The sequence below is a fragment of the Pseudovirgaria hyperparasitica genome, assembly GCF_010093815.1.
Source record: "Pseudovirgaria hyperparasitica strain CBS 121739 unplaced genomic scaffold EJ05scaffold_16, whole genome shotgun sequence".
In the NCBI taxonomy this organism is placed as follows: Eukaryota; Fungi; Ascomycota; class Dothideomycetes; order Acrospermales; family Acrospermaceae; genus Pseudovirgaria; species Pseudovirgaria hyperparasitica.
This window is the reverse complement of record NW_022985564.1, coordinates 456811-468746: the sequence shown is the minus strand read 5'-3', so window position 1 is coordinate 468746 and position 11936 is coordinate 456811. Positions and strand designations below refer to the sequence as shown.

Here is an 11936-nt window from a genome sequence, read left to right as displayed (position 1 = left end):
TTTTGAGGTTTTGAGGTTTTGAGGTTTTGAGGTTTTGAGATCTTGGTTTGTATGGATTTTGTGGAAGGGCTGTGATGGGGGTAGTGGAATGGAGTGGATTGGATGTTTGTGGAGCAATGAGGAGGGTGAGAAGAGCTCTGGTGTTTTCTTTTCATGTTGCGCTTGTTGTGGTTTGCTGCGTGTTTGCATTCTGCTTCTAGCACTTTACCGAGGAGGTCATTAGGGGATCCATTTCAAGGGAGTATATGTGGGGATTTGGAGAGGACTTGGTTCTGGGTTTCTGTTTGTGTATCTACTACTACTGGAGCCCTGGGTTTTGTTACATGGGATTGCTGGGGTTGCTTTTGTTTCTTAGGGTATGGTCATGGGTTAGGTGGTGGGTTTGGGTGATTGGGATGTGTTGTGAGGGGACGTGGTTTTGACACATATATTCGTGCAGTTATAATTGAATGTAGACAGAGATTATTTACGGTGGTGTGCTTTGAAATGTATTGAGTCTTGGGTATATTCGAAGCCTAGTCAGTATGTATAGCCAGTCTACTATTTCGCTCTCTCTTCTTTTGCCACACCACACTATGAGGATCCTTCATCATTATTGAAGCTTCTAGACGTTGATGACGATTTTCCCTCGTACTCTGCCGCTCTCTACTAAATCATACGCCTGTTCGAAGAGTCAGATATCACCGCCTCATAGTATATGGAGCTTCTTACATCAAGTGCCCTGTCCAACTCGAACGTCTGGTCAACTGGTACAACAAGCTTACCTTCGCCAGCCCAGTGTGCGAGCATGCCTAGCTGCTCTTCGTCAATGTTGTTGCTGAACATGATGTACTTCCTGGGTATGCCGCCCAACAGAAGAGGAAGGTTGGAATTGAGAAACCAATACCAGAACCCCAGCCACGGACCGTTGGCCATCGCCCCGACATTGACGAAGACGCCGGTATTCTTGAGATAGTGTGGGCTGTCTGTGAAGATCGACTGTATGCCTACAGTGTCCATAATGACGTCGAACGGTCTCGCAGAGAACTTGTCGATCAGTTGCTGCTCAACAGGCGCGACGTTGTAGTCCAAGACCTGTGCTGATCAGAGCAAATACTGAAATTAACCTCCTCGTCACGTACCTCATCAGCACCAAGCCTCTTCACAAAGTCTGCATTCTTTCCCGAGCAAACAGCCACAATCTCCCGCACACCCAAGTTCCTCAAAATCTGCACCAGCAAACTGCCCACCCCACCGCTCGCTCCATTCACCAGCACTCGCTCGCCTCCCTTCAACCCAGCCCTCAAACACATCGACACAGCCGTGGACCCACTCGCAGACATAGCAGCAGCCTGCGAAAGCTCCACGCCCTCTGGAACCGCAACCATCACAACCTCACCCTCCTTCACCAGCAGCCACTCCGCCAACGCGCCCTTACCCCTAACATGAGCACGCTTATCGAGCGTGCCAAAGACACGCGTGCCAGGCAGCAGATTCGTCTTCGAGTACGACGGGCCAACAGATTCAACGACGCCCGAGAACTCGATGCCAGGCGTGCAGGGCGGGCTGCGGAATAACATTGGAATCAGGGTCAAGAGGAGGTTGCTGCCACCGTTGAGCGAGCTGTGGGTGATACGGATGAGGACCTCGTTGTCTATGGGGCGTGGTGGAACGGGGATGGATTGGAGCGAGAGAATGGCGCGTGCTGGGCCGGTGCGAGTGAATTGCCAGGCTTGCATTGTGCTGGGGAGTTTGTTTTGTGAGGAGGACACGTTGGGCTCTTGGGACTCGAGATGAGGCTGGGGTGATTTATGGATGGGCTCAGGTGTTTTGAGAGTCTGTCTTGGGGAGACTTGGATATGGCTTCTTTATATACCATGAGTACGCCTAAGCTACGCGAGTGATCTTTAGAGCAGCACTCTTGTTGGAAAAGGCGTTATATGATGCAGTTATGTTTGGTTCTCATTCTATGGACAAAGAATTCGGTCTAATTGCGACGCATGGTCGATCCGAGTGTATCTTTGACAGGAGACTTTAGCTGTCTATCACGAGTCGGAAAATTTCGTGCGCCAACATTCGTCCGCACTCTTGAGAGGTCTCATTAGCCCGTCTTGATTAAGTGTAAGCACTTAGCGCACGTGTAATGTCGCTGGATACTTCTTCTTTGAGATGTACATGATACCATATAAATGATCGAACGTTTGGAAGCTTAAAACCAAGGGATGCCAGCTGGACTTTGTCGGGACTCAACACTAGTACCTGGCATGCCATTTAGAATTGTTCCAAGGTTGGGCCGTGGATCCATGCCTGTTATGTATAAGATTGAAGCTGAAAGAAAATCCTCATCAGACCACCTCCGTATACTGACCAGACATGCCCGAATTAGGTTTGGCGATTGTGGTACACTTGTGCTCTCGTGTTTACACAGGAACGGGCCAATCAAGAGCGGCCAGCGCAAGTTCACAGCACCAAATCAGGCCTAGTGCGTGACATGGCGCGTGAGGACTTGGCATAGTCGAGCGGAAATTAGGCTGCAAGGCTCCGAGCTCGCGTGTTCTACGGGCTTCAGTGGCCATCCAAAGCTCAAAGAACATTTTAGCTGTTACACACTGCGCCCACAACAACCTTCCCCGCAAACTTCCACATTCCATCTAGATATCTACTTGTCAAGCATACATCATCTCAAACATTCACACTACAGCTCAACACCATGTCGTCCGACGTCGTAGCTAACCCTCCTCCACCCACCGAGTCGAAGAGCGCTCGCAAAAAGAAGGCCAAGGCTGAGTTGGCTGCTGCTCAAGGTTCTGCGTCCAAGGCTCCAGGTACGCCTACGTCCGAGGTGCCAACTGAGGAAGCCAAGGTCAATGGCATCGAGACGAGCGGCGAGAATGCCTATACTAGAGAGATTCAGAAGTATGTTGTGACGTAGCTTTGCTACACTCTTGCTACTTTCTACCATCGAACAGCTACTCACCTTCATGACAGGAACATTCGCAACATTAACAAGAAGCTGGTCAGTAATGATGTCTCGGGGTAGAGACCATTTTAGCTAACAACCATCTAGAACCTTATGCAAAAGGTCGACACCATCATCTCGGAGAATCCTGACTTATCACTCGATGACCTTGTACTCGCAAAGAAGATCAACCCAGACCAGAAGGCTCAGGCTTTGAAGAAACCAGGCCTTCAGGCACAGCTGGTACAGCTGGAGGAGCAATTGATCCAGTACAAGAAGGTTGAGCAAGACTTACAGAGCAAGCTTAGTGCAGAGCGAGAGCTCTTGCAATCCGCGCACAAGCAGGAGCTAGAGACCCTTCGAGACACTATCAATGCCGAGGCCGCGGCGAAAGAGCAAAAGCAGCACAAGCTTCAGTATCTCACACTGTCGAAATTTCTGCACACTGCTGCTGCGAAGCGTCAGATCGAAGAGGCAGACACTGAGGAGAGACAGGCCTTTGAGGGTGTGCTTCTTCTAGTTTACGGTGGTGATGCTCAGGCGGTTGAAGCTATCGAGAAGCTCGTTGAGGGTTCTGAAGATATCGTCAACAACATCGAAGGCGCGCCAACCGGTGTAACCTGTAAGTCATCCCGATTGATCTGAATGAATTGATGTTAACTCGCGGTTTAGTCTCGCAAGTCCGCGAAGCCTCTCTAGCCGGCGGTCCTGCTGAAGAGCTTCTCCAGGGATCCGCTCAGGGTTCTCTTGTTGACGATGGCACTACCACTCCAGCTACCTCGACCGACCCGACTATTGCCAACGCTAGCTTGACTGAGCTTCAATCCAACCCGTCTGCCATGATTGGTTCCTCTGAAGCAGCAGAGACTGTCCAGGTTCCTGCGGCCAGCGGAATTGGCTCAGAAGCCGCGAATGCCGCAGGACAAGAGCAATGGGATCAGACTGTCAAGTCCACCGAGGACCCTCTGACTGAGTCTTTTGAAATGGTTCCGCGCGACCTCGCAGAGACTGATACCGGCTCCACTCCAGCCCCAGCTACCAGCACCCAGAGCTGGGCCGATGATACTCCCACTGAAATAAGCACGCCTGCGCCAGCTGCCGCCGCCAGTGGTGACGGGTTCCATGAGGTTACCCACCAGCGAGGAGGCCGTGCAAGAGGTGATGGCCGTGGACCATTCCGTGGCCGCGGTGGTCGTGGCGGTGAGCGTGGAAGAGGCCATCGTGGAGACGGGCGAGGTCGTGGACGCGGATTCCGGGGTCGTCCTCGTGGAGATGGACCGCCACCACCTTCATCCTAAGTTGATCAACAACGACTTCACACAGAAATTTCCTGGGCGCATCGCATTCTCGATTATCTAAACTCCTTGTTTGCCAGATGTTGGTAGACGAGACAAAAGTGATGGAGCTCTAGGGCTCTCTGTTAAATACAATCATGTCTTGGGCATTTCGGCGAAAGGCTTCTACGGTCGGTCCTTTGACCAATAAAAAGAAGAATTTGCAAGGTTGCATAGCACGCGTTCGGAGCACTGGTGTCTGAGCTGATTAGTAATACGACTGGATCTGGTCCGGATCGGGAGATGAATGTTTGGTTCTCAAAAAAGCAAATGAATAGTAGTGGGTAGAGAAGCATGTATGTACGATGTCAAGATGGGGGAGCTGGACGGGAATTAAGCAATGAAGGCCAAGCAGGCCATGTCGTCTGTGTAGCCGAACGTGAAGAAGTAACATGAGTTGCCTGACTGACTCAGGAGCCAGGCTGCGGGTTGTGTACAATAGATTGTAGATCGCTGATCTGCCACAGGGTCCGCCGCCGAACTGTGTCTTGCCTTTGCGTGTGCAGGTAGGTCATCGTGGGGTAATTGGAGGAATCCTGATGGATGGCAGCCCCTCGATCTAGGCATTTTATCTGCACCTACGCCTACATTTATCATCTCGGCAGTAATTAACTCGATCTCCGTTCTCCCATTGCCCTGCCCAGCAGCCATGTCTCACACAAGTATGTCATGCCATGCCTCGTCTAGGTGACGCGACGAGCGGGAAAGTCCCTGAGCGGCGGGTAAGGCTGAAAGCACTGCTGAGCCTCCTCTAGAAGTCTACGAACTAATGTCTCAACATGCCAACAGATAGGATTTGTATCGTTGCGGCGGCATTTTTTGGAGCGGGGCATGCCGTGTAGACAGATTGCGGCCGCGCTCCATTTTTTGGGCTCACATAGTGAGTGCTTCTGATGATTGGATGGATGGATGAATGGATGGATGGGCGCGGTCTATTCGCTATTACTCCACCTAACTACTACCTACCTACCTACCTCTGAGGCTACCTAACTTGCTCGCTTACCTAAGCAGCTGCACGCTCTCCCACGAGTTCGCAGGTACGCGGTACGCCGGACTAATTATTTAGAACAGGGAAAGGGAAAGGGGGATTGATTGGAAGGGTGGAAAAGAAGGGTCTAGGCTGATGGAAGGATGGAAGGGAGATGGAGTAGCTGCATGTCATGAAGATTCGAGGGGGGACGATGATGGTGCGGGAATGGTGTGATTTGTACACACCGCTACTGTGACGATGCGAGAGTGTATGTGAGTGTGTGTGTGGAGAAGAGGGGGAAATGGATGAGGGGCGGCGGAGGGTTTTTGGAGGTAAGATATGCGCGGGCGGTTAGGATGGATTAGTGAGATTGTGGGATTGGTTGGGCTGGGTGTGCTCGTGGGTTGAGCGATGTGTGTATGGTGGTGCTAGGTTGACTGAATGCTGCATTGTGTGCGTGTATAAGGAAAGGAAAGGGGTATGTATGTATAGGGCTCGCTTTGTAGCGGCTTTGTGCGAGTGTAGGTAGGTACCTAGGTACAGTACAAGGGATAGGATAACAATGGGCATTCATTCATTAGATGGATACATGATACATCGTATACTGGTGAAAGCGAGCTCGGCCGGTGAAGGGCTATATGCCCTGACTGGCCTTCACGGATGCATCGATGCTTGTTCATGACGCGGGATAATGAAGCTGTTCATCCGGTTTTCATTCACATGCTGTTATCATCCGTTATTCATTCATTCATTCATTCATTCATCCATCCATTGTACGATAATCAAGCATCAATTGCCGCAGAGAAGCACTACTAAGGTACTTACTCCACGTCGGCTCGTCATTTTCCAGACTAGTGCTCGTCTCTGATAGGCTGATATGATTAGACAGTCTCGATTAGGCCTAGCACGACTATTCTCTGGCTCACACCTCAGGCTGCGACTCTTCAGGCTCAAACGCCAACGGTTCGTTAGGGGACTTCACACTCGCATTCACTCAGTGTTTCCTCCCAACGACTTGCACCACTCTTCTTGTCTTCAACATCTACCCATTCCGCCCTCAACGACGCTCGTATGGTCTCTGAGCACTCATGCGATAGCTATCCCTCCTCCTTGATTCCCACTGACCACACTCATTTGGGCCCCCCGTCTGCCCGATACTGGCGCAACCCTTCCGCCTGTTCCTCCGGGGAGTCGTCCCCTCAGCCTCCCACTTCCCACCCTCCCAGCACGACGGGATAAATTCGCGATAACGCACGTCAGCTGCGCGCAGAAGCTGGCAGATTGTTCAGTATGAATGTCGTAGAATCGACCGAGGTGCCGGCGCCGCCGCCTCCGCCTCAAGATGACTTGCACATCTCCAAGGCTGCTCTGACGCCACCCACGAGCGAAGACTTGGACAAGAAGGACGATTCGTCGGATCTGTCCGATCCCGAGGACGACGAGGACGATGACATTGGCGAGATTGAGCCGGATCACTACTGGGGTGATGGCAAGATTCCTGTCTTCAAGCCGGTATGTAGCGGTGTTGGCCTCGGCTGGGTTCCCGCAAGAGTGCGCGACCGTTCGCGGGAGCTTCACAATAAAATATACTGCTATCTGGACGATATGCGGGAGTTCAGACGCTTGGTACTGACCTTGTCCGCAGAACATGGCTCAATTTCGGAGCTTCCCAAAGTTTATCGATAAAGTAAACAAGTACGGCATGAAGTCGGGTATAGCAAAGGTCATCCCGCCTCAGGAATGGTAAGCTCTCACCCACCCGCCCACTCCAGCAATGCGATGTAGCGCGTCAATAATAAACTAACGTCAATTCAATTTGCCAGGACCGGCTCCCTTCCTGACCTCACCGAGATGGTCAAGACTATCAAGGTTAAAAACCCAATTACTCAAGAGTTCGCCGGGCAATTTGGACAGTACACACAGGCAAACATTGAGAAGCAACGGTCCTACAATCTTCCGCAGTGGAAGGCTCTCACCGAAGAACACAATCACCAGCCGCCTGCTAAGCGCGGAGAGAGACGTCGTGGCGAGCCTGCGTCGAAACCTCGTCCAAGCCGGAGTGCGGCCACTGCGACCACGACGTCCAATGCAGATGGAGCTAAGCGCAGACCTGGAAGACCGCGCAGAGGTCCTGCGAAGGATGTCAAAGAAGAAGAGAAGCCTGCCGAAGACAGCCTGGATGAAGGAAGCCAGCTGCAAGTTCCGCCCACGCCTACGTCACCCGAGTCGAAGCCAACGCCAGCTACTTCTTCCGCAAAGGGGGGCAAAGCAAAGCGGATCAAGAAAGAGGAAGGCACTCCGACAAAGGGACGTCAGCCCAAATCCATCTCGTCGCGGCGTATGAACAATCGACGCGATGTTTCCGACTACGTGGATGAGGCTGCATTTGAAGGCTTCAACTACAGACTTGAAAACGTCGACGAGTACACACCGGAGCGCTGTGCAGAGCTCGAGGAGAACTACTGGCGTACTCTGAACTACGGTTCGCCGATGTACGGAGCTGACATGCCTGGCTCTCTCTTCGACGACTCGACCACGACCTGGAATGTAGCCAAACTGGAGAATTTACTCGACGTTCTAGGCACGAAGGTGCCGGGAGTGAATACGGCCTATCTCTACCTGGGCATGTGGAAAGCGACCTTCTCCTGGCATCTCGAGGACATGGATCTCTACAGCATCAACTACATTCACTTCGGTGCACCAAAGCAGTGGTACAGCATATCGCAAGCCGATGCCCGGAAGTTCGAGAATGCCATGCGGAGCATCTGGCCGAATGACGCAAAGAACTGCTCACAGTTCTTGCGCCACAAGACGTATCTCATCTCTCCTGCCGCCCTGGAAAAACAGCACGGAATCAAGGTCAACAAGCTGGTCCACTACGAGGGAGAATTCGTCATCACGTATCCATATGGTTATCATTCCGGCTACAATATTGGTTACAACTGTGCGGAGTCTGTGAATTTCGCTACAGAGGAGTGGCTGAACTATGGTCGGATCGCGAAGAAGTGTGACTGCGAGGCAGATAGTGTGTGGGTCGATGTTGCAGAGATCGAACGCAAGCTTCGAGGCGAGCCGACACCTGAATATATTGAGATGACTGATTCGGAAGACGAGGACGACGGCGCTCACGATCTGCCGAGTCCGCCCGCAAGTGTTTCTGGTGGTAAATCGAAGGGACCTCCGCGGAAACGTAAGCGAGATGTCAAGGGCAAAGACGGTCCTGGGCCGAAGAAGAAGAAGCTGCGGCTTCGAATCAAGGTGCCCTCTAGAGAGCCTTGCATTCTCTGTCCGAACGATGTTGTCTTTGATGATCTCCTGCCAACTGACAACGGCAAACAGGCGCATAGGTCTTGTGCGCTGTACACGCTCGAGACGTTCATCACAGAGCCGCCCAACGAAAAGGTCTGCAATGTCGCCGGCATTGACAAGGCTCGATTGGATCTCAAGTGTAATTACTGTCGCTCGAAACGCGGTAGTTGCTTCCAATGCGACCACAAGAAGTGCACGAGAGCATATCACGCAACCTGTGCACAGGCTGCTGGGGTGCAGATCGACACCGGGAACATGCCCTACTTTGACGACGACGGCCAAGAATACTTCTACGAGGGCACGGACTTCCGATGTCGCTTCCACCGCCCGAAGCGACAAAAGCAAGCAGATTCTGAGAGTCTGGAGAACAACAAGTTTGTTGCAAACTACGCCAAGGGTCTCAAAGTGAAGGACGTCGTCCAGGTGCAGTATCTGACTGGTGAAGTGTTTGCTGGCACGGTGGTGGAGAATCGATTAAGCGAAGGCACTCTCTTGATTGATGTCGTTCCTGCAGGGTAAGTTTTTGTAGATTGGGCTGCATAATTGAGCGCAAAACGCTAACGGTCCCACAGTGATCGAATCGAAGTTGAGCACAAGTACTTACTTGCGCTTGATCCCGCCGACTCCCTGCGACCGAAGCCTTCCTCCAACGCGAAGCCCTTACCAGATCATCTTACTAACAAGAACGCCGAACTAAGCGAGAAGAGTCGGCCCGAAGGCGTGCCTGAAAAGGGCGATCCGTTCATGGATCCCAACTGCGAGCACAAATGGGACGAGTTCAATCGCTGCGAAGAATGGGAACGGAACAAGTTTCAGGCCAAGGTCGACTTCTCGAAGCCGGAGCAGATCTGGCACTACCTTCCGAAGAAATCCACGGAAGCACGGCCACAATACACCGAGGACCCGGCAAAGCCACGCTACAACATCAGGAGTAATTTCTTGGACACGGTCAAGCCTGCACCGGCGGCGCCAGCGTACATGCAGCAGAAGACGACTCTGTTCAAGCCTCGACAGTCGTACACGGCATCGTATCCGGCTGGTGCTAATGTGAATGCACTCAACGGCGCGATGGCTGCGCAGCGGCAGAACGCACCGGGCTATCACGTGTATCAGTACGCTCAACAGTCCCAACAAGGGTCTGGTGCTCAGTCTGTGTACGCGCAGTCTCTCCCGTTTACGAGTCAACAGCAACAGCAGCAACATCACCAGCAGCAATACAGACAGCAACAGGAGCAGCAGCAGCAGCAGCAACAACAACAGTCTTCTCAACGTGCTATCCAAGCAAAGCCGAGTACATATCCGCGTATCGACATGAACGCTCCTCCGCCTCCACATCGCGAGTACCGCGCCGGGCTACAGCAATCCCATTCGCCCACGGCCATGTCACCTACCGGCTCTACTCGTTCGCTACTGTCGGATCGAGATCGACCATCGATGCCTAGTGTTGACAAGAAGGACTCGCCGTACCAGTGGTACCACCAGTACTATCAGCCACGGTCATCTGAGAAGAACAACTATGTTGCGAACCCGTATGCACTACCGAGGAGACTTTCAGGTCAAACGGCGGGCCAGTCAAGCCCATCTCAGGCGTCGCAGTCGTCGTATCTCCCGCCAAATACGACTACAGAAGAATACCTTGCTCATCTGAAGATCTATCCTTATCTCCTGAATTGCTACTTGCGACGACCCAAGGCGTACGTGTCGCCATACGCAATCGGTGGAGGGTTCACTCAGGAGTGGCAGCCGCTCAAGGTGCACGAGAAGGCGAATCCTGACGGCCATCGTTATCAAGCATACCAATCGCCATATGCACGGCAGCCCAGTCGACCGGGCAGTTCCCACACGGGTGTTGCCAGCAACAGCATGTACCCATCCGGCCGTCCCACCGGCTTGCTCTTCCAGTCTCCATATCAATTTCAACAGGATGTGGCGAGAGGCTCCGCAATCCACCAGCAACAGCACCGCGGGATTGAGAAGTTGGCCCAGGGCCTGAATCATCCTCTACCCTACCAGATATCCGGCGGTGCGTCGCATGGTCCGCAGTCTTACCATGCCCGCAGTTCCAGCGCTGGACAGACGATGCCGTGGACGTACACAAGTCCGGGCATAGCTCCTCCTCCTCCCCGGCCGGCGCAAGCACAGCCTCCTCCTCCTTCGTCTTCTTCCTCTTCTTCTTCTACCACGCAGCCCAATAATTACTCGTTCAAGAACTGGTCGTCCACCAAGCAGCAACAGCCGACGACTACGACCGCAGCACCAGCACCCGCACCATCTCCCTCTCAAGCGCAACCCCAATCGCAAACGCAACCACACGAACAGGCGCGGCTGCAGGAAAGCATCAATTACGCGACGCCGACGCGGCCCACAGCTACCAGTCCGAATGGCGCGCGCACGGGCAAGGAGAGTCCTGCAAGACCTGAGTATAGTCCGATTAGCGACTTTGGAAAAAAGTCGCCGCTCAAGAATCCCGGTGGTGCGGAGACGTGGCGGTATGTCTGAGGATGATGGGGGATGGTGGTACTTGAGGACGGCGGCATGGAAGCAGGGAAAGGAAGGGAAGAGAGCGACATGGAAGAGAGCGGCATGGAAGCAGGGAAAGGAAGGGAAGAGAAGGAGGGATGGAAAGGAAAAAAAGGCAAACCAAAAAAAATCAACCCGAAAAAGAAAATAAGCAGGTTATACAGTGTCTTTACCACACACAAGGTTTTTTGGTTTATATATATAGGAAGTTCAGAGTGTCCCGTTTCTTCAGGGACATGCACAAGCTCTGACTTCACCTGCTCCCCCAACACCCTTACTACCTAGTACCTACTACATAGGTTAAGCTCTTTTTTTTTTTCTTCGAAAGAAGAAGAAGAAAAAAAAGGATCTAGAAATAGAAAGGAAGATGATTTGTTAAAACTTTTGTGTTGTCTGTGTTGTCTGTGTTGTCTGTGTTGTCTGTGTTGTCTGTGTCCTCTATATAAGGTGTTGTCTGAGAGAGAGAGAGAGAGAGAGAGAGAGAGAGAGAGAGAATCTGTCTAGTCTATCTGTGCTGCCGCTGCTATTCTGTAGGGAAGTAAGGAAGGGAGTAGGTGAGTAAACAAGCAGACACGACGTGATGTAGAAACCCTCACTCTCCGTCCGTCCGTCCACGTGTGTTAGAGTGTGTTTTGATGTATACCGTGCCATGCTATACCAGTGCATAACAGGACAAACGGGGGGTTAGAGGGGTGGAATTTCTCAGGTGTATTGTCATTGCGTTGTTGGGTATTGGGGGTATTGGGGGTATGTGGGTAAGGTAAGGTGGGTAGTAAATTGATTTGTAGCTGAGGGAGGAGAATATAGTAGATGGTATAGTAATAGTAAGCTTTATATCTGGTAAACAAGACTCTTATACTTTTGT

At 52.2% G+C, this 11936-nt stretch overlaps 3 protein-coding genes across 3 annotated transcripts; 2 read left to right on the top strand and 1 right to left on the bottom strand.

Annotated features, from left to right (window-relative positions):
• Positions 1-552: 552 nt before the first annotated feature.
• Positions 553-2074, bottom strand: EJ05DRAFT_456651 (NAD(P)-binding protein). The gene is made up of 3 exons (XM_033742499.1): positions 1122-2074; positions 712-1074; positions 553-661 (listed from the first exon to the last, which is right to left on the bottom strand). The coding sequence occupies exons 1-3, from the start codon at positions 1716-1718 to the stop codon at positions 605-607; spliced, it is 1017 nt and encodes a 338-aa protein (XP_033596942.1). The 5' UTR covers positions 1719-2074; the 3' UTR covers positions 553-604.
• A 615-nt stretch (positions 2075-2689) lies between these two features.
• EJ05DRAFT_489202 (uncharacterized protein) lies at positions 2690-4236 on the top strand (the record flags this gene model as incomplete). The annotated part of the gene is made up of 4 exons (XM_033745769.1): positions 2690-2895; positions 2968-2995; positions 3047-3560; positions 3611-4236. The coding sequence occupies 4 exons, from the start codon at positions 2690-2692 to the stop codon at positions 4234-4236; spliced, it is 1374 nt and encodes a 457-aa protein (XP_033596941.1).
• Positions 4237-6623: 2387 nt separating this feature from the next.
• Positions 6624-11235, top strand: EJ05DRAFT_143234 (uncharacterized protein). Its single transcript, XM_033739254.1, has 3 exons — positions 6624-6985; positions 7066-9066; positions 9124-11235. Exons 1-3 carry the CDS (start codon positions 6891-6893, stop codon positions 11048-11050), a joined length of 4023 nt encoding a protein of 1340 aa, XP_033596940.1. The 5' UTR covers positions 6624-6890; the 3' UTR covers positions 11051-11235.
• The last annotated feature ends 701 nt before the right edge of the window (positions 11236-11936 follow it).